The sequence below is a fragment of the Urocampus carinirostris genome, chromosome 3 (genome assembly GCF_059441175.1).
Source record: "Urocampus carinirostris isolate Australia breed hairy pipefish chromosome 3, RoL_Ucar_1.0, whole genome shotgun sequence".
In the NCBI taxonomy this organism is placed as follows: domain Eukaryota; kingdom Metazoa; phylum Chordata; class Actinopteri; order Syngnathiformes; family Syngnathidae; genus Urocampus; species Urocampus carinirostris.
The window spans coordinates 34950406-34977529 of record NC_142351.1 but is presented as its reverse complement, the minus strand read 5'-3'; the positions used below and the strand labels follow the sequence as shown (position 1 = coordinate 34977529).

At 39.3% G+C, this 27124-nt stretch overlaps 1 protein-coding gene across 1 annotated transcript in view; it reads right to left on the bottom strand.

Annotated features, from left to right (window-relative positions):
- Positions 1-27124, bottom strand: part of LOC148369549 (vitamin D3 receptor A) — a 66447-nt gene that overhangs the window by 13832 nt on the left and 25491 nt on the right. Inside the window, exons 3-7 of the mRNA XM_088331609.1 lie at positions 17462-17609; positions 15799-15929; positions 3018-3202; positions 2352-2451; positions 6-183 (exon numbers count right to left, since the gene is read on the bottom strand). Of these exons, the coding sequence (XP_088187735.1) occupies positions 6-183; positions 2352-2451; positions 3018-3202; positions 15799-15929; positions 17462-17607 (740 nt within the window). The 5' untranslated portion in view covers positions 17608-17609. The remainder of the gene's footprint in view (positions 1-5; positions 184-2351; positions 2452-3017; positions 3203-15798; positions 15930-17461; positions 17610-27124) is intronic.

Below are 27124 nucleotides of genomic sequence, written 5' to 3'. Positions count from 1 at the left end.
TGTACCTGAAACCCGGGATCATCTTGGCAAACCCAATGACCTTCTGGATGCTGTAGGAGACCAGGTCTGCCAGATGGGGCAGCATAGAGAGCTTGGTGTCCTCTTCGCTCGAGTCTGGACTACTTGCGCCATCCTGGTACATCATAAGCAGGTTGCTGAAGTTCATCTTGGTGTCCAGCGACTCTGCTCCAGATGAGAGAAGATTGAGAGGCCAGGCAGAGAAAGGGGGAAATTAAAAGAAGCTGCTTGAAGCTAAATCAGAGCCTGAATGGGGTGGTCTCTATGGTGAAAATAGCTAAAATGTGACAACAGACAGGACAGAAATAAAAGTTCTAACCGGATAACTAATGATTATTCTTCTCAAATTGACATTTTTTTCTGTATTTGTATATATATATATATTTATATATATATATATATATATATATAACTGTCTCTGGTATAACTGTCTCCAAAAAGCAGTGTAGGAGAGACTAGAACTTGGCTTGGTAATCAGTCAATCGATACTTAATTACAGATTTATTGCAGTAATGACACACTGAAGGACAAGTACACTACACTTTTAGGGCACATGTACAGAGATTGAGGAGTAAAAAACAACAGGTTTTGACACGAATTGGACACTATTTTGCGGACTTCACCCGGAGCTATAAATCCTAATCAGAGGGCGTTCGAGCATAAACGCATGAGTGACGAAATAATTATACTATACTCACTAAAATTATGAAGCCCATACATACTAAGCCCTTCTCAACAGCAGCATGATTGGTAATGGGCCAGCTTTCCAATATCTCGTGCATATTTGGGGGGATGGAGAGGAGACGAAACTAAATTGGATCATTAGTGCTTGAATTAATTCTAACAAGCAGTGCCAGTTCATTGAATATTATACCAAAGCTCCAAGTACCAATTATCAGGTGACATTTTTTTCTTCTGAGCCAATACCCGATGTTCCATGTATAATGTTCATAATTTTGTGCATTCCTGATAATATATCCATCCATCTGCACCGCTTATCTTCAGTAGAGTCGCGAGGGCACTGGAGCCCATCTCAGCTGTCTTCGGGCAGTGGGCAGGGGACACCCTGAACTGGTTGCCAGCCAGTCGCAGGGCACACAGGAACAGACAACTCGCTCGCTCATTGACACCTAGGGACAATTTGGACGGGCCAATTAACCTGAAACGCACGTTTTTGGAATGTAGGAGGAAACTGGAGTAAACCCACTCAAGCACGGGGAGAACATGCAAACTCCACACAGGAGGTTTGATCTCATGACCTCAGAACTGTGCCGCGCACACGCTAACCACTGCGCCGATGTGCTGGCCCCTAATAATATATTGTATCAATATTCTAGAAAGGGCTCAACTAAATTTAAGTGTCATGATATTTGACACGCACAGAAGAAAAGTTTTTATTACACTTTTTTAATGATTTTTTTTCTAAGTTGCTGTGTTTCTATTATAAGCTAACTTGCAAAATGCCTTTTTCTTTAAAAAATTTTTTTTTAAAGTGAATAAACTGTTTTTTGCCAGTTTTAAACATGTATTGACTTAAAAAACAAATATGTCTCTTACTCCTGTTTTTATTTCACACACATTTTGATTGTTTTAGGTCCTATTTAGTTTCTCATTTTTGGCACAAATCTAAAAGTAATGGATATGAACCATAACAAAATATAAAATGAGCCAGAATGAACCACAGCAGGGTTCGCCCAATGCCATAAAAATGAAAATTCCACATCATGTATTCAATTATTAAGGACAGGCTTCTAAACCTGCTAAAAAAATAGGCACCACTAGGCTGTACATGCCCAAGACACACGACAGGGAATGGTGCCCCTACAGCCCTAGAGGTTAAGGGAAACTTTACTATTTGTGGTGCTAATATACAAATTATCACATTGAAAATACAAAACTCTATACAATGAGAAATATTTCATGGTGGTGGGTATGCGTCTGATCAGTACAGTGTTGACTTCAAAGGAAGGTCTAACCAGGCGAGTGATTGAAGGAGGATAAAGTTTCCATTACACTTGATTACTTATTTTTCTGTGTTTCTGTTCCTAGTTAACTTTTTGCCTTTAACACAAATCTAGAGGTAATGGACACGAACCTTAACAAAATATGAAATGTGCCAATTGAACCACAGTGCGTTTTGCCTAATGCCATCAAGATGCTAATGCTACACCATGCAGCTAGTAAGGACAGTTAAGTATCTGCATTTGATTGTGTGTTATCATACAAATTTTCATGTTAAAATTATACAATCCAATCAATACAATCGTGAATATTTTACGGTCGGGCAGTTTGAATGTGATCCGTACACCATTGACGTTAAACGAAGGTCTTACCAGGCGAGTGATTGAAGGAGTCAGACGAAGCATCAGACAGGGAGTGAAGAGAGGCTGCTCTGCTGGCACTGCGTGTTACTGGACCTTCACGGACTGGAGGCTACGCACGCAAACACACAAGCACGCCTTTCAATATGTGTAGTAAAAACTTTCTCAACAAAAGATGTTTTGTTAACCATGCCATTAGCACTTTTAAAGTAAGCCTTCAGTGGACATACATTTATGGCTACTCATAATCACTATTTACGCATCCCCATATTGCAAAAAGGAGAGTAATTCTGTTCATTGCAAAAGAACAAAATAGCAACCATTTCCATTAGGAGTCTTGGCAACGGCACCAGTGAATGTCACTGAAAGATATTTTTTGAAAATGTTAGGCTAATGTAACCTTGGGTTGTACAGGGCTGTGCATAAGCTTTTGTATTCACTTTGTGAAGATGACTCACGCTCACCTTGAAGGCTCGCTCTCCACTGGCCACAACATTCTTTGACCTCATTTGCAATTTAGCAAACTGGCTAGTTAAGAAAGTATCTACCAATAATGTAATGGTTTCATTTTTCAATTTGACATCTCAAATTCATTTGAGGTAACACACACATTTCGCTGGGAATTTTACGAGCTCATGAACAAGTCAAAGAGCAACAGTTATGTAGCGACGAGCTTACCCTAAAACGGGAGAAGTCGGAATAGGAGGCATCGTAAGTCTTGTGGTGTGCCTCGACCAAAGAGGAGATGATCTGCGTCTGCTCTTTGTTGAGTCGAGGCCTCGAAGCTTCCTTGGCCGCCTCCTCCTCCTTTCGTTTCAAGATCATATCCTTTTTTCTCTGGACCTCTTCATCAGTGAGTATGACTGCAAGAAAAGAACAATTATCTGAAGCGGTAAACGACAACTCCAGGTAGAAGAAGTAGAAAGAAGGAAGTCGAGCCGCAATTATTTGTAAAGTCCTTAATCAGAAAATACTTTCAATGGGCTGCACAGACCACTATCAGAACATCCCATGTTTTACATGGGGCGGCAGTGGCTCAGAAGGTAGAGCGCTCGTCTTGGGATCAAGAGATCGCAGTTCCAAACGAATTGGGAGTGGGTTTTGGTTATGTTTCTGTTTACGGATGGTGTACCAGAAACCGTACTTTTGAGGAAGGTTGATGATTAAGTCTGAAGATAAAGTCATTGACTGTTTTCTGTAATTAGAGGGAGGGGATTGAACTAGGGCTGCAACTAACGATTAGTGTACTTATCATACTCTGACGATTATTTATCGGTGAATCTGATAAAAAAAAAAATAACACATGACTAATTTCCTCTTTTATCCGATATTGAAATTTTGTGGACAAATAAGAAAATAGTGCACAAAACAGAATATTGTTCAATAACAATAAAAAACTGTCAAATAACAGACAAAATACATAAAAATGAATGTTATACACCTGCAAATATATCCTCCTTTTAATAAAGTGCAAAAAAAGGCATCTTTGTTTTTTGAGGGACATGAGACAACAAGAAATCATTGCAAATCTGAAAACCCAGTGATACGTATCAACATCACCATTCCAAGTGTTTGTCAAATAACAAAAAATGCATACAAATCAATGGTATACACCTGCAAATGTGTAAGATAGTATTTTAAAATGCGCCAAAATGGGTATTATTGTTGTTTAAAGGGACACAAGCTTTTGGAACAAGAAATAAATGCATTAGAGAAAACCCAGTAACATGATTTTCAACATTAACAAGCAAAAAGTAACCACTATCACCTTTGCTCACTAACTCACTCACTCACTCTTCCTTCTTTGAGAACTTTGTATTGCAATGCAAAAATGTGAGCATGTCAATGAGGATCATGTTGAAGATGTTCTCAGTGATGACAGCTGCTTGCTGTGGCGTGCATGATCTCTCTTTATCATCAAGAAGCTTGTCATTGTTTGCCGTTTTCTTTTGAGATAAGAACGTATAGTATGAGCATTACTGATGACACAATTTACAAGGACACAATAATCACCCAAGCTTTTCCAGAAAAGTAAAACTCTATGCTTAATCTTAAACGTATTCACACCATTGTTGAAAGTTGACTTCTTTTTTTTTTTTTTTATAAAACACAAATACTGCTCAAATCAACACCCTTTGGGCACATGTTCGGTAATATTGTAATGTTCAGCTGAAATCTATTTGTGTGTTTGGTGCAAATAATTTGTTGTTACCTTTTGTTATTTATTGGTTGAGAGGCTACAGTTTATTTGTGCTGTGTCCAAATAAACTTTATTCTTTCATTGAACTGAATTATAGAGTATCTCGCTCACACACACACGCCGTCACTAAAGCAAACGCAAGCACATCAAACGACCAGAGACTAACGTTACGTTTCTTCACCTGATCACTTGGACTTTGCCAGAAAATTACACCTTGATGCTTAATCTTACCACCGTTGTGTGTTTTTAACAAAGCACAATTAAACACTGCATAAGATTATTCAACTGAAATCAAATGTATCTCACACACATGGACAGTCATTAATCAGCTAAAATGTAAAGGCTAACATCAGCAAGCTACCAGAGACGAATGTTACTTGTTTTTAGGAGTGGACATGTAACAAACGAATGAAAATAAATAATGTAGTGACTAATCCTTCCTTCTACTGCGATCCTTTCATTCTTGTTGGTGACTCCATGTTTTGGTTTTGATTGCTGCCTCACCATCATGGTGCTACCGTGCCATATCACTTTTGCAAAGCTTGCAAGTGCCGCACTTGTTTGTTTTGTAGTTTTGAAATGCTCCCACTATTTTGCAGACTTCGCTCAAACTGTTTTCTCCGTGTCTGTCATGTTTTATGAGTTGAATTGAGCGTATCCTTTGAAAATAGCGCCTTAGTTGGCACTCCACCTAGCTTTTATGCTTTACGACTCGCGTTGAGTGTGACGTCACCATTCCAAGTGCCAAGTGACGCATAAATCACGCGACACAATTAATTCAACACATTTTTTGCCAACGCTCTAAATCATCGATTTTAACCGATGTCATCGATTAGTTGTTGCAGCCCCAGATTGAACCTTGGCTGGGAAACAAGTTCGTTATGAATATCATTACGATCTAACTTGCTAATTGCAAAGTCTACACTGACCTGACATAAAAATACATTGTAAAATTGGGCACAATCAAAAAGAGAAAGCCTCTGACCAGTTTTCATAAAAACAATGTTAGACAAAACACATTGCTGCACTTGCTCAATAGCTCTCATTTTAAGAATATGTGCACCAAACAATTTCAACTCTAGCCCCAAAAAGGACAGGGGAAAACAATAGCAAAAGAACTCTTTGTCCTTGTTATTTTTCTACTTTTTCTGAAAGTAGATCTCAAATAGTGGGACGGGCGCCCCTGGGAGACATGAGGATCCGTAAAGGTGTGTGCAGGCGCGTTTCACTCCGGGGAGCTTTTTTGTGTAATTAATGGGGAAACTTTTTTTTTAAACCTTCTAAAGAATCAATAACACCTCCACTACACTAGGGAGCAGTGGGGCTCTCTTTGGCAGTGTTTAGTTTACATTAAAGCTCCATGGCGTCCATACAGCACATAATGTAAGCTTTCAGTATGACGTTTAAATATGAGGTGGAGTAGACCCTTAAGTGACCCGATGAAAAAATAATAAACCGGGATGTTGAGACTGACTTCCTGGGGGCTGCGAGAGGATTTTTTCTTCTGAGGACAGGCGTGACAGAAAAGAATTAAGCACTGCACAAAGCTAGTCATCATTTGACGATACATGATCAATTTTTTTGTAATCTCAAGAGCAAAAAAAAACTTTTTTTTTTCCTGTAACATGGCTACTTAATTTATTCAGATTATATCACACATGTCCTAGTTTGTAACCACTTGCACGATCAATTTTAAAATAAAAGAAAATTGTACCTTTTTCGTCATTATTTTCTTGGTGCTTCACTAAATGAATGGTCAGTCTAAAAGAATAATGGAAACTTACTTAAAATGTCCAATATTTTACTATCCTGATGACGGATAAAAAAAAAAATACTTTGGCAAACAGTTTCAACTAACTCAAACATGTACAAAGCCAAATTAACAATGTGCACATAAACATTGCATGGTTTCAAGTCTTAACGTGATGTTTGTATCAAGATATAGCAATTCCAAGCAAAGTGGACGCGTCAGTGTTGGACAGGCATGCACTGTGTCAGAATGCAGGTGTTCTCTTGAATTCTGTCACTTGAAACGGGTACTGAAGGCACCACAAATGTTTGTAGAAACTACTGTGAATGAACAAGTAATTCAATATTACTTGTAGAGTGAGAGAGACTCCATTGCCTGGCAAGACGCCTCATCAAATCCTGCTGCCTTCCCACATCAACCCCCCCTCCTTTTTTTAAACAGGACTTTAAACTGCTAGACTCTTGAAGTAACAACAGCCCCTGATGACAGGGCTCCAAGATAAACACAAAACACACACAGACAAAATAATGACAATGATTAATTTAATTAAAACCACGGGATTTCGCCATTCAAATATATGGAATAAAGTTTCAAATCACCAAAATGTTTTGATGTAATTAAAAGTTTGATATCTATTAGTGTACCATGATTTTCTACCAGCATCCGTATGATTTCTGATTACATAATGCCTCCTGTGTGTAAAACAACTACAGTGGAACCTCGGTTTTCGAACGCCTCTCAGTTCGAACAAATCGGTTCTCGACCAAAAATTGAGAAATTCTTGCTTCGCTTTTCATTCAAAACATCGGAGTTCGAACGCCGGTACGCTAGGGGCGATGCTGAGCGGCGTACGAGTGTAGATTGCCCCCACCCCTCGAGAAGAACTGTTGTCACGGCAACGCACACTCCTTCTCTGCTTTCGTTTTTCAAAACCGGTGAAGGGAGTGTTTTAACTCCTAATCATGCCTCGGAAGAAGGTTGGTGCAAGCAGCAAAGTTGCTACAGGTGAAAAAAAGGAGTAGTGCCTACAAATATTGCATTTAAGAAAGAAATAATAGCAAAATATGAAGAAGGTGTGCGAGTTTCCCTTCTTTCAGGAATACAGCATGGCTTCTGCAGACAACCGCCAAGGTAAGAAATCCTACTCATAGTTATTTTCTTTATCCTTTAACTGCTCACCACTTGTTGTGGAGACCCGGGTGCTAAATGACGTGTAAACGACCTGATTTTTTTATTTTTACTCGTTCATGTTAGCGTAATCTATCGTACAGAAGATTACGCTAACGCGAACGTACGATTAGCCTGGGTTAGCTTCATGTTTACTTTCGTGGTAAACATTTAGGGTGTTGGAACGGATTAAAACAATTTTATATTACTTTTAATGTGAAAAAAGGACTTCGGTGATCGTACAAATCGGTTTTCGTACAAAGAAATGGAACGGATTATGGTCGAGAACCGAGGTTCCACTGTATATGTTATTTGGAGTAATAAAAACGTAATGGGCTTGTGCTACAGTAAGAATAAGTCCAGAGTCGGAGGGACATTCTTGGAGAAAGTGCACCGAGTTACAACATCGTCCTCACCCCTGATAGGGTCACATTTCAAGAGTCAGATTAAAATAAGCTTGGTTTGGCTACTTCTTCCAGGAACAATTGCTGAAGACAGACCTTGCCCAAACTCAGAAATCCGTGAATCCAGAACAAAGTACCAAGTGTTTAATGGTTTTTCACCTGGCCAAGTAATGCCGGATTCAGCTAAATTACGCACCTGCAGTCAACCCGCTGTGAGGAAAGCGAAAATGCACACGTCCGTAACATCAAGTGCCACAGGATGCTGGGTCAAGCCAGCAACTCTCAGAAAAGCTTTTCAGAATCTGACTTTCCGAGTCTCTATCAGCGACAGCCGAAGAAAATACTGCTTCCTAGGTACCGTAAAATACGGACTATAGAGCGCACCTGATTATTAGCCGCACGCACCACATTTTGCGGACATAATCAGTTTTGTCCTTACACAAGCCGCACCTGTATATAAGCCGCATGCGCCAACATTTAAACATTTAACACAGTCACAAGTTTAACCCAAACCTGACTTGGTGCCGCGATTGTAACTGCAGATATGGTAAGCAATCCATCCACCACAATCGGCAACATAAACGGAAAATGATATCGGTACTTAGAATATAATGTAAACCTTTAAAGTCCAGGTCCCGTTGAAAGTTATCCAATGAAAAAAATGTATATTTCCAAAGTTAAGGGTGGGAAAAATATATATCCACTATTGTCCGCTGCAACAACAAAGAGATTTAACTCAGCTTTACCCAACTTCCTGTCAGCCCGCGTTTGCTCCCTTCTTTTTGATTCGCTTGTAGAAAACATATCACAATAAGTCTCTAAAATAACTGCATTACAAAAATATACAGTTGCAAATACATATTATACATGGTTACACATTTTTACAAAGAAAGACGGTACACCGAGAGAGTTTTCAAAGCTTTAATAATAATAATATAACTTACATCTCAAACCGTGCCTGTGAAAGGTACCATCACGCTACTCCTAACACGCTCGCAACACATAAAGCGCAGCTGTTAAAAAAAAGCCGTACCGCAATTGCGAAATTCACGTTAAACCGTCTTCAGCTTTCTCCTTATAACTGTCGCCATCGACGGCGTTTGCCTCATAATCGGAACGAACCTTTGTCATACGGACAATTCGAACGTAAACTAAAAGGATGCAGATGCAGTCTACCTCGGCGCTCAATTCCACCGGTCTAAATCTTACCTTTTGTACTCGAGTGCCGTTGGTGGCCGCTAGAAAAATTACATAAATTGGCCGCTTCACTGAATAAGCCGCAGGGCTGAACATTTGGGAAAAAAGTAGCGGCTTATAGTCCGGAATTTACGGTAGTCTTGAAAAATGAAGAACGGATTGCCTCCCCCCAAAAACCAAGAGAAGGGATGAACTTTGTTGCAGCTTGGGAACTAAAGCCATACAAACAAACATTTCCACTTTTTTGATACCGGGAGTGTGGAGTGACTTTTTACAGTAAAATTATCAGTTGCCATCCTACCTCCCTCCAAAAATGGTACCGTGTGTAAAACAGAATCTTGACATTTGGTGGATTTCAGGCTGAGGAGAATTGTTGGAACAAGATTTCATGATGTGGGTTTCCTTCTCCTTTTTCCAATCAACCAAATATCTATGGGAATATATTTTTTTCCACATTGAAGTGTTGTTTTATTGTCATTTATTTGAATAAACATGGTTTATTATATTACATATATCAATGGGTGTGTAATGAATGAATCAGTATTTCCACCGTCGAATAATAAAGTGTAGTGTCCTTCAGACCCAAATATTTCTCATTATGTATTGTCGTCTGTTACACACTAAAAGAAAAAACAACATGATGCCCCATTTGGAACGGATGCAATTACATTTTGCAACCTCAAGACAAAGGAAAATATACTTAATGACAAAAAGACTACAATACACAGTAGCAGTTAGATATTTTATAGATTATTTAAGTTTCCAATACATATCCAATTTAGTACTCACAAATTAGAAAGTGCCTTTTTGATCATTTTATACTTTTGTCATATCTATAGTTTTGTAGCAATTCTGAACTAGCTTCTCAAAAAAAGATTTAGGTTTGTGTTTGCAAAGAAACTAAAAAAATAGCCTCGTTAAAAAATATATAATCTTTTCCCTCCATTTTTGTGTATATGGCTCGTATATGAAAAGTTTTTAACGCGTCCACTTCAGGGAATAACACACTGACCTCTACTTCTGTCCATATTATCCTTTTGACTTTCTGCCACAGTGACCGGATTATCCATGAAGCGCTCAACTGAGTCGACAGACTGCATAAATGCCAGACAGACGACTACTGCCAAAAAGAAGGAACAGAGCCCTAAGGGCACAACTTAAACACATATAGGATAACCTAACTGTCTGTGTTTTTATTGTAGTATTTTTTAAATCTTTCACTCTGCTCGTGTTTTATTACTGTAAAATTCGGACTATAAGCTGAGACTTTTTTCCCATGCTTCCAAGCCTGCGGCTTATGCAACGATGCTGCCAATTTATGCATTTTTCTAGAGGAGTAAAGCTAAGAGTTACATATGGAATATATGTTTTGAGGAAGACACAAGTTTAATGTAATTTAGCACTTTGTGCATTGATTAAACTAACATTAACAGACCCTTAACATGGAAATGTGACAATTGAAAGGGGCGGACTAAATACCATATTAGGAATAATTTTACGAGTCTGTTTATTTGTAAACAAAAAAATGAGGCAAAATGAAAAAAAGTAACTTCCAACGAAGCAGAAATATTTAGGACGGATTCATTTTTAACTGTCAGCATCATCATATGTTTTGGGGTAAATATTTTACACGGTTTGATTCAATGGATCGTCCTTGATGTAACAAAGACATGTCGCGGACATTCAATGATTTTGAATACAGCCAAGGGACATATTGGTGAGTTACCTCTGCTTTATAGTTTTTGGGTATCTTGACTTCTCTGAATAGTGTATTTTGTAATGTTCATCCAGTGTTCATTTACCTCTGAAAAGTGATGGGTCCCAGGGACTCGCATGCTCAAAAATCTATGGGTCCCAACAGAGACCTATGGGTCCCCAAAATTTAGTGTTATCGTGGTTGAAATTTTAAATCGGCGACAAATATATAATATAAATCTATATATTCATTCAGTTTTAATCATCACAGTTTATTGGTAATACAAATCAGTTATCACTTCAAGATGTTTCAGTTCACAACAATATTGTACATTATACAAAATATTATTGCTGAAATAATTATATTAATCTATATTTTCATTCAGTTTTAATCATCACAGTTAATTGGTAATACAAAGCAGTAATCACTTCAGATTTTTCAGTTCACAATATTGTACACTATACAAAATAATATTGCTGAAATCTTTATACATTCATGCAGTTTTAATCATCACAGTTAATTGGTAATACAAAAGCAGTTATCACTTCAAATTCTTCGGTTCATGCTTTGTGGTTTGCTGTCCCGTATAGTTGTAATGCCTTCTCAAAGTCCAATCCATTATCATCCTCCTCATAGCGTAACCAGGAGTATAATTTAGTCCATTTTGGCAGAAAAGTACTTTTCTTGCTAGTATTCTTTTGTTTATTTTCTTTTGTCGAATCGTTCGCTTCGAAACACGTGTTTTCCTTGCCTTCGCGGTCTTCTGAAGAATTTCTCCGCTGTTTTTTCGTGCTGGAATAATTGCCGTTGTTACCACTTTCTGTGTTATGTTTCGACTTATTACCGACACTGAAGAATTTACCAATTTTTTGTTGATTTGCACCTAATACCTTGTCAGGACCTTGTCCGATGGAGCGACGCAAACCACCTGCACCTAAACACCCCAAGACCAGAGAGATGGTGGTGGACTTCAGGAGAACCAGAACTCACCCGGTTCCTGTAACCATCAAGGGAGAATGTGTAGAATTTGTCCAGACCTACAAATACCTGGGTGTGCAGCTGGACAACAAACTGGACTGGACTGCCAACACAGAAGCTCTATGTAGGAAAGGGCAAAGCCGACTTTACTTCCTCAGAAGGCTGGCCTCCTTCAACATCTGCAAAAAGCTCCTGAAAATATTCTATGAGACAGTAGTGGCAAGCGCCCTCTTCTATGCGGCAGCGTGTTGGGGAGGCAGCGTCAAGAAGAAGGATGCCTCTCGTCTCAATAAACTGGCTAGGAAAGCGAGCTCTGTTGTGGGCAAAGAGCTGGACAGCCTAACAACAGTAGCTGAGAGACGAGCACTGAAAAAGCTGAGGTCAATCATGGACAATCCATCGCATCCACTACACAGCATTATCTCCAGACAGAAGAGCAGTTTCAGCGACAGACTGCTGTCACTGTCTTGTACTACGGACAGACTGAAGAGATCTTTTCTTCCTCATGCCATGAGGCTCTTTAACTCCACCCGGCAGAGTAAAGGCCCACATTAAACCACACCACCTACATTGGATATTACCGAATCTTACTGCAATATGTATTCTGTGTAGCACTATTTAGTTACTCTATATAACACGCTACAGTGGGCATTTGCACGTCACACTGGGTATTTGTATATTGTATTCTTTTGGCTCTATTATTGTACTGTTTCTCAGCTCAGGGATGCTGCTGGAAATGTGAATTTCCCTTAGGGGATGAATAAAGTATCTATCTATCTATCTATCTAATACCAACTGTTTTTTCGGAGGCATACTTCTCTATCACTCGACAACCGCCACAACAATGACGTCATCTCGAAGCAACGAGATCTCGTTTGCCGAGATCGGCGCGAGACCAAAACAACAACGGCGGATGGCGGATCTGCCTGACGAAAAGTTTGGAGTGCGGTGAATCTTTGTTGAAAAAAAAAAAGTAATCGGGTAATAATGACAATTTGGTGTCAAAAACGATGCATCCTGGGGACGCACGTTGATTTGACCCAATGCATGCCCAACAAAAATGATGAGTCTAGGACGCAGGGACACGGGCAAACGAGAACACTGGTCATCATATCTTAAATCCCAAGAGTTTAGGCTTTTCAATGATATGTAGCATGACATATTTCAGTGTCTTGTGACATCATAGAGACATATTTGTTTATTGAAAGTCCGGCAGCCCACCTATAAGAACATTACACGGTTGGGATACCGTATATTATTAAAACTCTTTCCGTGTACCATCTTTCTTTGTAAATATCTCATGTTTCAATGTGGGCACATGCGGCTTATGTGTGTAAAAAGTGTTTTTCCTGTACTGGGTGCGGCTTATAATCAGATAAGCCCTCAAGTCCAAATTTGACAGTGGTATGATTAATATTAGCATTGAAAAATATTTTGTTCTAAATTGTAATCTGATTTTGTGAGATCAATTCTGACGGCTTCCCTTCAAATTGTCAGGGTAAGTTCAGAGTACCCCTTTTTACCCCAAAAATGAACGGGAGAAATACGGTTGGTTTGTGTGGCAATTATCTTGCTAGTAGTGCTGTGGTTAGCACATCTGCCTGATACGCAAAAGGTCCCCGGTTTGAGACTGGGTGGAAACATATGTTGGCCTTGAGAGGGGTGGGCACCACCAGGCTGTACTTGCCCAAGACACACCACGGGAAATGGTGCCCCTAGGACCCAAGTAGTTAAGGGATCCAAACAACCTGTTTTACAAAATTTTGGCCTTTTTTACAAAAGGCTGTAAAAAAACTTTTTTAAGTGGCTTTTGAATGATTGCACTTCTGACTCCAAATCCACACAAGCAGCATTACATAACTACATGATGTCCAAGTCACAAACGAGAACACCAACAGTTTGGCTAAACAGCCTTTAAATGGCTTCTGAAAGAATCTGGCTGCCGATCGTATTTGCTTTTCACCTCTTTGAACCTGTCCTCATTAGTTAGGCTTTGACTGTCTGTCTAAATTCACCCATGCAGTCCAATACCAGCAGCACACACTAAAACCCACTCCTTGTGGCACTGGTGAATAGGCACAGCTTGGTCAGTGTTTGGCTATTTAAGAAACAGTCTTTATGCCAGTTGTTCTGTAGCCAAGACTGAGACCCAACTGCGTTGTTAAGGCACTGCCATACAAAAACCCAAACAACAACTTGAGCAGGCCAAAGCACTTGGCAGAAGAGACATTTACAGCTAGTAAAGCAATTAACTGGATGTGTTAATATGGTAATTCCTCAATAGATAGTTTTAGGGAATGAGGGAGGCACTTGAGGACAGAAATAAATGTAAAACAAATGTAAAATTAGGGGAAATAAATGGTGAGAAAAAACAGTGAGTGATTGCACGACCAGCATCTACATCGTAGGGTAATTCTTGTCAATATTCCACTAAAGTACTTTACCAAATAAATCAGAAACAGCGCTTAAACCATATCTTTATCAGTATGATTATTGAAATATCTGGGAATTGTCAAATGCACTGTAGTTATTTAAAAGGAACCAATAAGGACAAGGGAACAAATTGAAGAGGAAATCTATGTTTCAGTGAAAACCAACACGACACACTAAGAAGGTAAAAAAGTTATCTGGAAGCAACAGGGGCCACATTCATGTGATGGCAGCATCAAGTTCTGAGTTAGCTTTTCTTCATCATGGGCAGAACTGATGGACTAATGTGAAAATGTATGGTGCCAAATACAGGGAGTACCTTCAGAAAATAGTTTTACACAGTTATACCTTCAAACAGGACAATAAGCACAAAATCTTCAATTGACAGCAGACGGGCTTAAAACAAAAACAGTCAACTATTCTATACAAGGGACAAATATAGGTGTAGCCCTGAATCTAATTGAGGATTTGAAGGCAAAACTAAAAACTATGCAAACCTACAGATGCCCGCTACGAGGTTTACTTGAGTTGGTGCAGTTTTAAGAGGATAAAAAATGTATTCTCAAGATATGCAAAAAGGTGTGTGCAACAAGATTCCTCCCTGTTCCACAACAGCCAAAGTACACGCACACATTGGGGATCAGGCGTATTCAAATTCTAAGTTTCACCCATGATTACAATAACCAGATGCCAGTGACAACTGCCACCCTCACTCAGATTCTGGGTGTGTACCAACAAAAGTAATTAAAGAGCTGACTATTTATCTATCTACCCTGGTCATATCCCTCGAGAGGGGTGACCGACAGCAAGACAAACGCATACACAAAAAAACAGTAGCTTTACTTCCACATCCTCTTACATTTAGTGATCCTTTAATGAGAGTTTGCGAGACCTACTTATACCTAGTCTATTTCTCTAAAGACTTAAATTAGAAATATATTAACTCATTCAGTGCCAAACGTTTCTCTCAAATGGGAAGCCAATTTATACCGTTTTGATGGACTTTTCAGCCACTGAGGTTCCCAGTGAATGTATCACATGAATCGGGTCTTCATGGCGATCACAGAGGTGCATGAAACGTCCTCCCTCTCTGCCTCAATGATGACGAAGGGACTTTGTCATATTTTTTATAATAGATGAACCTATGAAGCATTAAACTGTACTTATATCTTCGTTTTTCCCATCAAACTAGGTGTACGCGGCTGTCAACACAATGCCATATGGTGGGATACAGTAGATATAGGAAGCAAAACAAGGCACAAAGTGTGTTGACAAAAATTTGATCAAAGCCACTCCCGCCATCTAGAGGCCATCATACTGAAACTATTCTTAGAGTCTTGATACTCACTGAATGGCTGAGTCAAGGCATTAAGAATAGTTTTGTCACTCAGGAACAATGCTTCCATAAACGTATTTATACGGAATCGCCCTAAATGAGTTATTTGAAACACAACTACATGTTTTTTAACACACTGGAATACCGCATCATCGTAATGCCCCCCAACTCTTGCATACATAAATCAAGGTTAGCGTACAAATGTAAGAAATGAGTAAAAATAAATGGCGAAATTTAGTAAAAGAAAAAAATTGAGAAAAATTCCAAATTCCATTCAACTTCAAAAAAGAGTTGTGCTTACACTCTTTCATCATGCCAATGTCAATGCAGCGCTTGAGACGACAGGCCTGGCAGTGACGTCGGTTATCTTTGGTGATGGTACAGCTTCCATTGAATGGACAGGTGAAAGCGGCTTTACGCTTCATACTGCGTCTAGCACAAGAAAAAATGAGATTGGTTATGCTCATGAATAGTTATATATGATCCATTGAAAATACAATCATGAGACTTCTAATTGAATTGTACAGGATTCCGGAATCTCATGCAGTACCATTGAAAAGTAAAGAACAGTAAAGATTGAAAAGAAATGAAGAGGTGTAAGAAACAACGTTCGTATACCTCTGTCATGGCCAAATTCAAGCACTTTTTTAAAGACTTTCAAAGCCAATTTCTCCAATAAAATTCAAATGAAAAATTCCAGGGTGAATCATCTATTTTGCACAGCCACAAATATATCTGTGATTTACATATATATTTTTTAATATTGCGTGAGCTTTTATCAAGACATACGATTTTTAGAACTAGAATATATTTGTTTTTGAGAAAAATCTCTCCCAATATAGGTGTTGGGTAAAAATTAAAGTAATATGTACCTTACATTTTCAGGTGCAGGAAATCCTTCCGGTTACAATTTACCACTGGAAAAGAAATGTAATGGCAAAGCCACTCCAACAGAGAGCATTTTTGGTGCCATTTTTGAGCAGACTTGTTGAGAAACAAGGCAACATTTTCAAGCACTTCGCCAAAAACTCTTCTTTTCAATCCTTAAAAAAATAACATTACAATTACAGCATTTTCAAAGATTTCAACCCCCTCATGCAAACCCTTATGAGAAAAGGTAAAGTATCTGAACGACTAAGAGAATTAGACCACTAATAAGCATCATGTGTTTAATACAAGGGTCTTGAATCTGGTGCCCGTGCGCACCAGGGTGCCCTCTAAGGACAGCTGGGGTGCCCGCGGACCTATTTTGAAAGTAGCTCATTAAAATAGTGCGTTGTGATTTTCTAGTAAAAAAAAATATTTTTAGTGGTTGACCGAATGTACTTGACCCTACAAGTAACTTGGTAATAACATAGTAACAGCATATTAATAACATGATCATTTGTATTTTTAGCAATGCATATCAAACTGGATGCTCTTTGCGCTAATTAGTAACAAGGTTTTCGGCTTGAAATAGGTTTAAGAGCAGGAAAAATATCAACATTTGATAATAAAAATGGTTAAAAGTAACTCATAAAATATGTATACTAAAATAAATCAAGGTTGAGTGACTAGTATACATAACCCGGTCTGCCCTCGACACATATTTGGCATTAGTTGAATTCAAATTTGTAATTTGGTCACTTCAGTCATACAACCAAAGAACAATTTTAAAAGTCAAGGGGTCCAAATAAAATGTACACACATGCCTGGAATAACTGCTTGATGAAATTGTATTCTTCAACTATGGTTAGAATTATTCAATGTTAAAATAATAATGCATGAGACCTTTTTACAAGTAAGTAGTTCATTTTTAAAATGCTGGATAGAATCAGGAGTATTTATTTCAGCAAAGCATGTCATTTGTCCTTGATACTTAATTTGAAAAAAGAAATCCTTCAATTTAAACGGATGTCTAACGCTCATCTTATTCATTCACTTAAAATAAGCATTATAAAATGGCAAAGTTCACAATTACTAACCTGAAGAAGCCCTTGCAACCCTCACAGGTCATGGCGTTAAAGTGGAAGCCAGTGGCCTTGTCCCCACAAACCCCGCAGATCCGTGGGACATTGCGATCAAACTCATCAGATCCCGCCACCGACGTAGTAACCGTCATGGGCTCCATCACTGAGGGAAACAAAACAAGAAAAAAGGTTTCATTTATTATGAATATTTATTTGAAAAGTACGTTGCTAAACTAAGTGTAAATTATAAATCAGTTTGTTTCTAATTATTATGGTCAAGAAGCAAAACTGACAGGATTTGCATGGTCAGTGTTGTCCTCTTAAAAAACACAGATGTTGGGTTATTAACATATTTAGTGTGACACACTGACAATCTCAATATGCACAGTCTGCCAATGCCTGACTGAGACAACAGGTGTAAACAAGTAAACGATGCTTTCTTTTCAGTTTTCTTTTTTACTGGAACCACAATGATAGATTTCTTTTTAACTCATTCAACGCCAGATGTTTTTTCTCAAATTGGAAGAGCTGGTGCTAGACAAATTTTGGCATTTCGACACATTTATGAAGGCTTACGGAACATTTATTTTGTTGATATCTATGCATAGGACTTATCAAAACAAAGCTTGAACCCTTATCTTTCATTAAAAAAAATATGTTGTTTTAGTTTTTACCATTGTCCAGTAAACAACAGTTGAGATTAGCTATGTTTCTAGAAAACACTTTCCAAGAAAACGACTTTCTGTGAAAGTATGCATATTTCAAGCAGAACATTCACTTCAATGTTTTGTATTTTGGGTTTTTTTGCATTTCTGATACCTCCAGTATATAAAAAATGGTTTTCATAAATGCAAGGTCACTTTGCTTGCAAAATAACAATTTTATTTCAAGAAGACTGAACTGACGCATGAACTATGCAAAACTTTTCAACGCCTGGTCAACATGGCTATTGCGTTTACTCAGGCAACCGCGCTCTGCGGACGTGCACAAAACTTTTTCCCTCTCTGACCAGACGATGACGATGGGACATAGTCATCTTTTTTAAATTGGATGAGCTCTGTTAAAGAGGTAACTACTCATTACTATTTGTCCAGAGCTTGCTTATCACACCACACCAATTCACTACGCTTACTCGCCATATAGGGCCGCCTACACACACACACACACACACACACACACACACTTATTTGTCGGATATCGGAAACAACAATATAAAGTTGGGCTTCCTCGATGTGCGAACAAAAATTTGATCAAAGCCACTCCTGCCATCTAATGGTGATTTATCATACTGAAATCAGTCCCAGACGCTTAATACTGATGAGCAATCAGGGACAATGCTTCTGAAAACATATTTATACAATATGGCATTGAATGAGTTGACACTCCCCAAAAATATTTATACATTTTTCCCTTGCCCTCATGTACGTTTCACATCAGGCAATGTTGTAATGATGGTCTCTGCAGCCGTTTAACAAAATAACTATGACTTGAGTTTATATGTTTGATAATGTTTCCTTAATCAAATACAAAAATTAATTATTAATAATTATAGTGTAGTCTCTCATGGTGCCCACACAACATGTTCCAGTTTTAAAAACACACACAGTGTATGAGCTGTCTTTAAGCTCCAAGATACAGTGACTCTATTTTCTTACTAGTCATGCTACCATCTGTTCAAAATGTATTTCGCCATGCATTGAAAAACTGTTCAGTCTCTGGTCTGTTTTAAATATATTTGTTTTGCCCCCTACCCAATTTATGTTTTTTTGCACATTTATCACTCACAAAAGGTTTCAGATCAAGACAACCAAAACAAATACAAAATGCAATTTTGAAAGGCTGACTAATTTGTCAAGACACAAAAAAATCCAAACCTAATTGTTACAATGTGAAAAGGTAATTAACCTCCCTCCTTCCCCCTTGTTAAAGCACAAAATAACTGACTAAACAAAGTTTTGTGAAAGCCTACTTCAATTCCATAGGCCATAGGAAAACAATTATTTACACTTCCTCTGTTAGTCACGAAATAAATTGAATCTGTCAGACAAAAATAAGTAGGCTACAAAATCCCAAACACAATAGACATGCCAAAATCCAAAGAAATTCAAAAATAAATAACAAAAAAAGTAATTATATCTATCAGCCCGGAAAAGGCCACAAAGCCATTTCCAGGGTTGTAGGGCTCCAGTCAACTGTAATATCTTGATGAGGTGTACGACTTTGTCCTGTATTTATTATTTCTGGCAGGGCAGCAACTACAGTCCTTGTTTGTATCATAATCCCCGATCGGCCTTACAGCACTTCGTTTAATACTGACAGGTATAGGTGCGGGCAGCACGGCGGCGCAGTGGTTAGCGCTTGTGCGGCACAGTTCATGTCATGGGAACCTGTCGTGGGTTCAAATCCAGCTCCAGACTTTCTGTGCGGAGTTTGTATGTTCTCCCCGTGCTTGCGTGGGTTTCCTCCGGGCACTCCGGTTTCCTCCCACATTCCAAAGACATGCATTTCAGGTGAATTGGCCGGTCCAAATTGTCCCTAGGTGTGAATGAGCGGATGGGTTGTCTGTCCCTGTGTGCCCTGCGATTGGCTGGCAACCAGTTCAGGGTGTCCCTTGCCCACTGCCCGATGATTGCTGGGATGGGCTCCAGCCCCCCGCGACCCTACTGAGGATAAGCGGTACGGCTAATGAGAATGAGATGAGGTATAGGTGCCTGTAAGGTAGGACAAAAACTACATGATTCCAAAAGCAAAGCATGGTGTTGGTCGTTTGATCGTCTGGGGCTGCTTTGCTGCCTCAGGACCAGGACTACTTGATGTGGTTGATGGCATAATGAATGAAGATCTTGAAGAAGAATGTCCGGCCATCAGTCTGTGCCTTCAAACTAAAGCTCTCTTGGATCATTCATCAGGACAATCCAAAACACATCAGCAAGTCCAACTGTGAATGGCTCAAAACAAAAAAAATCCAAATACAGACCATTTACCATTTAAATTCCAGATTTAAATCCAATTTGGATGCTGTGGTGTAACCTTGAACAGACAGTTCATGCTAGAATACCTTCCAATACTGCTTGTAAGAGTTTAAATTCCCCTCAGATGAGGCAATGTATGAACTCCAACAGTACATCACCCTGGTACCTTCCTCATCCTCGCCGGGGATTTCAACCACGCCAACACTAAGGCTGTGTTTGCTGAATCTACATTGACATATTAGCTTCTCCATAAGAGGTACCAAAACTTTAGACAATGTTGTTTACACTGCCCTCAGATGCGCCTAAAGAGCCATCCCCTCCCGCACTTTTGGGCCCCAGACCACTCCACAGTCATGCGAATGCCTACAAACGGGCTGCTTGTTAAAATCTACAAGCCAGTAACCAAATGGGAAGGGTGTGGCCAGGATGTAGTCAGACAGGCAGCTTCTTACAACAATGTTGGTGACCTCCAAGATCACACAAAGACCGTCATGTCCTACATGAGGAAGTGCATGGAAGATGTCACAGTAATTAAGAACATTACCATTCGAAAGCCATGGATGACAAGAGAGGTCAACTGGCTCATCTGATGGAGCTCACAGATGTCTTCACGAAATTTTTTAACACTTCTTTGAGCCAGGCCATCGTCCGAACATGTTTTAAAGCTACCATCATCACAACAGTCCCGACAGAAATCGTCCCCCTCCAGCTGCAATGACTATCGTCCGGTAGCACTCACAAATTGCTTTGAATGGCTAGTCATGCAGCACGTCAAGTCCGAAATGGCATCCGCCCTGGACCCCTTCTAGCATACATATCTTTCAAACCGCTTGAACGACAACTCCCTTAGTTAACACTCAACTTACACCCACCTCAAGTCAAAGACCCCCATGTCAGAATGTTTTTTTTTACTTCAGCTCTTCAACTTGATACTATGATCCCCAGCAGCTCATCCACAAACTTGATTGGCTAGGACTCAACACCTCCTTGTGTAATTGACTGCTCGACTTTCTCACAAGGAGACCACTGGTAGTTCGGGCCAGCAGCAACACCTCCGGCACATCATAATGAACACAAGGTTGCGTGCTGATCCCTACTCTACACTCTGCTGACCCACCACTGCACTCAAACATCCAGCTCCAACCTCTTCAATACCTTTGGGAACAACACGACTTTGGTGGGTCTCACCAACAATGGCAATGAGACAACATGCAGGAATAAAATTAGCAGGCTAATTTAGTGGTGTTAAGACAACAATCTCCATCCAAATGTGGAGAAGACCAAGGGGTATCTTGTCGACTTCAGGAAGGAGCACACAGAGCATGCCTTACTCATGATCAATAATACTGCTCACCCTCTCCACCGCAGCCCCAAGTTTCTTGGTGTGTATATCAGTAAGAACATGTCCTGGAGACAGAATATCACATCTATTGCCAAAAAACACCTTCAATGCTTGTATTTTCTCCGCAAACTCAGAAGAGCAAGTGCCCTGACTCCCATCATGCTCTCATTCTACAGAGGCACCAGCGAGAGTATCCTGACCTCCCGCATCAGTATGTGGTATGGTGCCGCCACCATTTCCTGCCGAAAGACCCTGCAGCGCATCGTGAGAACAGCGAAAAAGTCATTGGTGTGCTCCTCAAACCCCTCCTGGACATCAACAACTCCAATCTCACCCGCAAAGCCACCAGGATTGCAGGTGACCCTACCCACACGTCCAACAGCCTCTTAAAATTGCTGCTGTCAGGGAGTAGACTGCAGTCTCTCAGAGCAAGAACCAGCAGGCTTCTTCCATCAGGCTGTCAGGACTCTGAACTCTGCCTTCCCTACCCCCTTCCACCTCTATACCTTCTGATAAATGAAAGTGAAACTGTTCTACTGTGATTCCAGCTATACTTTGCACAACAAACTAAAAACTTGCTGCTATTTGTTCTTGCCACTATTGGTCATACGTATTGTGCCTTTTTGATTGTATGTTTGCATGCAAGGAAGAGGAAGCGATTTAATTTGTGCTTTATGCTGTGCATAGAGCTTATTTGACATTAATTTTGAAGTTCAATACGGCATATTTGCAACAATTTTGCAAAGAAAAGTGGGTCAAATTTCCTCCAGACTCTTTACCAATTACCTTAAAAGTTTGATTTCTGTTATTACTCCAAAAGGTGGCCCAACTCGCTAATAGGCTCAGGGGGCAACTACTTTTTCACATACTGCATTTTTCTTGGTACTTAATAAATTAAAGCAACTTTTCAAAACTGCATTGTGTAATTCATTGGGTTGAGTCTGCGTGACATTAAAATTGGTTTGGGGGATACCTCTTGTGAGGTCCCTTCTCAAGGTTTCTCTTTTTCCTCACGCTGAGGTTTTGAGTTGTTCCTTGCCCGCATGTTGGTTTAAGATCAGGTAATTGTGTCATTGTAATCCTGTGCAGTCCTTCGAGACATTTTTGTGATTAAGGGCTATATAAATAAATTTGACTCGACTTGACTTAACTTGGTTTGATGATCTGAAACCTTTTTAAGTGATAAATATGCAAAAACATAAATCAAGAATGGGGCAAATACTTTTTCACAGCACTGTAACTTGTAATCACCATTTTGCAACAGACTGTCATTTGGTTGGGATCGTCACAAACACGGTCATTTTGTTCTTGGGCTTTATGAGATAATGTTTGATTACATGATAAAAGTCACAATAAGAAGTGATGTCCGTGTCGACGAAGGCTTGTGTTTGACGGCCACAACTGTTAGTGAATCTAGTGTTGTTTGTGTTACTTTGGATGTTACCACTATTGTAATCTTGGCTGAGATGTAAATAAGGCCAACACATCAACCGGTCCCCCTTTTGTCTCGTTCCTGGAAGCTGCCTCGGTTGAACAATGTTGTCCCACTGACAACAATGTACCCGTTTTAAATTTCATATGTGTGGTTATTTGCTGTATATTAAAAGGAGATATCTCTGAGTAAATCAATTTATAGCAGTTTCGGGTCATTTTATAATGCCAATTTCTTACTAAAAACTCAATGTGGTTTTAGTCTACCTTATTACTCTGAAAATTCCTTTACAAGCTTGCAATCCAAACAGAGTCCCCTCCCATCATGTTAAAACAACAGGTTGCTTATTTTTGTACATGCAACATTTGGGACCCACCGCTGTGAGTTAGATTCTTTCTGTCGTGCACTAATGCAATGTAATTTGTATTTATCTGGCACTGGTCATTAGGAAAACTATATTTTAAAAAAAGTCATGCATCTGGATTATATCTGAAAAAAAAAAAAACATTCAGATGCCAACTTTGAATGATTTCAAGTTCCGACTGCACGTCTGGTCTTTGAACGCACCACAAATCCAATGCAGAATGCCAAGTGGTTGCTTTGAAAAAGAGAGGCATGGCTTCTGGGAACAAACTGTCATACCTTCTGTTGAGACCGAGGGTATATAGTTAGTAACATTCCCTACCATCATCCCTGTGTTCAAAATTGCTTAACAGATAATTATATTTTCCTACAAAGACTGTAGATAGAGGTACAACAATTGCTCTGTCAAGGCTACAGAGCATATTTTAACTACAATTGCAAAATTACACCATCAGCATGGAGCTTCATCATTAGCATTTCTCCTAAGACATCAGCAGCAACTATTCAAGAAGAAACATACCAAATGCATGACACAAAATAAATGACACCTATTTCAGAGTAGATGAGTGCTTGCGGTGAGCTTCCCAAGCTGGTACTGAAATCATGATGGCACTTTTTCATTCATGATGGCTTGATGTCTACATTTTGTAATCGTATTGTATTAATATTAAATGTAAAACTCTACAGAAATACATGCATTGCATAAAATGACTAATATTGGTTCTTGACAATCTCTGGTTAGGGTATAACCTCTGCTCTGCCTCAATTTGACCAGGGGGGAACCCTGTGGATGTAACACGTTAGGTGGAATGGAAGTTGGTAGCCAAGCCATATGATTTAAAGATATGCATGTACAGATATTTTAAATATTTCAGTAATTAGGACTCCATGAGCTTAATAATGGCAGCTGTATATATGGACCGGCTTTAGAATTTAATAGTCAAAAAGTCTTTCACATAAATTAAATGCCCAGAGGGGTGGAAAAAACAATCCTCCAGATCTCCACATTGTTTTCAAGTTAAGCGCAGGGGTACAAACAATTTAAATCAGGACATATGACGTAACCCCCACTTGCCTCTCTTTAAAAAAAAAGCAGTACCTGTTTAGTTTAGGACATCAACATATAAAACAGAATCCATGGAATATTGAACGGTTTGCCCTAAAGACAACACAACAGGGAACATTGCGTGCTTTTGACACTGACTGCCTTGAGGGCCTCAGATAGCTTCTTACTAAAATCTCAATTCCAGCTATACAGGTACTTCAGACAAAAACTCTCAGAATCACACCACGTATGGTTACTCATTAATAACAATGACTCCAAATAAAACCCCAAAAACCGTCTTGAGGTCTCTGGGAAACATTGCGCCTGCAACGTTAGTTTAACCTTAGACATGTAAAGTAGTCTTCGATATAGTATACTGTTGAAACTACACTACTTATCAAGCAACATCAAATTATTTAGACCAATCAATGCTGATTGGTGATACATGATCCTCAGCCTAATTCATTTAGTGCCTCAAATGCTTGTATAATTACAGAACCATTAATACACACACTCAACAGAAATACTGCAATGAATTTCTAAGTTAAATGCAATGGATTTACAGCATTCCGATGACCTACCCAGATGATTGGTTTCGCATTTTCCGCAAAGTAGTATAGAGTGTAGACTGTTTGACAGCACTGTGGGACTTGTAGTACAGAGAGAAAATGATACATGCAAAACTCCAGCTTACTTGCCTCCTATATATTGTTTGTTTTTTGCGGGACATTTTAGTTTTATTTTCTGCCCCAACGGAAAAAAATGCTACAGTCCATATATAGCGGATGCAACAGTTCTATTCTACATATGTAGTGTTATTCTACGCTTCTGGCAAGCGACATGCAGAACATCTTGTAAAAAGATGGGACGCAGTAACGGAGCCCAATTTTGAAGCTAGGGGATACAAGCGTGGTACTTCTTTGCTTTTGAGGATTGACAAGAAATTGTCTATTTATGTCAAAAGTTAAATGCGAAAGTGATGTATATGTTTGCAACAATGTCAAAATGTATGCCCTGATAGGATTACTGGCAAACGGCATGTATGAGGGGTTATTCGTTTGTTTCAAGCCGTGTTCACGATTTATTTGAATTGCTCCAATCAGTGCCAGGAAACAGACGGCAGTTCTCCGATTGGTGTGTTTTGGCGCTTTTAAAGTGACGCCAAAATTGCGCAATGTCAGCAAAAATCCACAGAACTAATTAACCAAAAAAAAATCTGCGATCCACCAAAGATGTTAAAGATTTGTTTATCTAATTACCATTGAATCGATGAAAAAAGTATGGAGGTAGGACAAAAATTAACGTTAAAGCAATTTGATTGTCACCATGTTGAAATTCTTTGTTTTTGAAAAATAATGTTTGAATTTCAGCACGTGTCGTTAGCCAAGGAAGGCACTGGTCATTAGGAAAACACTTAAATAATTTGAAAACACTTAACTCACCCTGTTCCTATTACCATAAAAGGAGAATGTGTAGAATTTGTCCAGACCTACAAATACCTAGGTGTGCAGCTGGACAACAAACTGGACTGGACTGCCAACACAGAAGCACTATGTAGGAAAGGCCAAAGCCTTCCTCAGAAGGCTGGCCTCCTTCAAAATCGAGGCAGTCAGTGTCAAAATCTGCAAAAAGTTCCTGAAAATATTCTACGAGACAGTTGTGGCGAGCGCCCTCTTCTAAGCGGCAGCGTGTTGGGGAGGCAGCGTCATGAAGAAGGATGCCTCTCGTCTCAATAAACTGGCGAGGAAAGCGAGCTCTGTTGTGGGCACAGAGCTGGACAGCCTGACAACAGTAGCTGAGAGACGGGCACTGGGAAAGCTGCGGTCAATCATGGACAATCCATCGCATCCATTACATAGCATTATCTCCAGACAGAAGAGCAGTTTCAGTGACAGACTGCTGTCACTGTCTTGTACTACGGACAGACTGAAGAGATCTTTTCTTCCTCATGCCATGAGGCTCTTTAACTCTACCCGGCAGAGTAAAAGCCCACATTAAACCACACCCCCAACATTGCATATTACCGAATTTTATTGCAATATGTATTCTGTGTAGCACTATTTAGATGTTCTATATAACACGCTACAGTGGGCATTTGCACGTCACATTGGGTAGTTGTATATTGTATTCTCTTTGCTTTATTATTGTATTGTTCTCAGCTCAGGGATGCTGCTGGAAATGTGAATTTCCCTGCGGGGATGAATAAAGTATCCATCTATCTATCTATTTTTGAAACAATCTCAAAATCTACTTTTTTTATTTCCTGCTGTATTTTGGATAAACCACAGATTGTTACATTCAAATATGAGGACATTATCTTTTCTTTGAAGCAAAGATACTATCAACAACACAAGGCCACAGCCATCCTTCTAAAATCACACACAAAAAGTTAATCCTTAATTATGAAAAGCTGGTTTATTTACACAATGTTAGATTAAAAGAATAACCGCTTCTAATTTGTAATTGTATTGATAAGGACATGGACCAAAGGGCCAACAAGGTGAAGCATGTGGGTGAATTATTA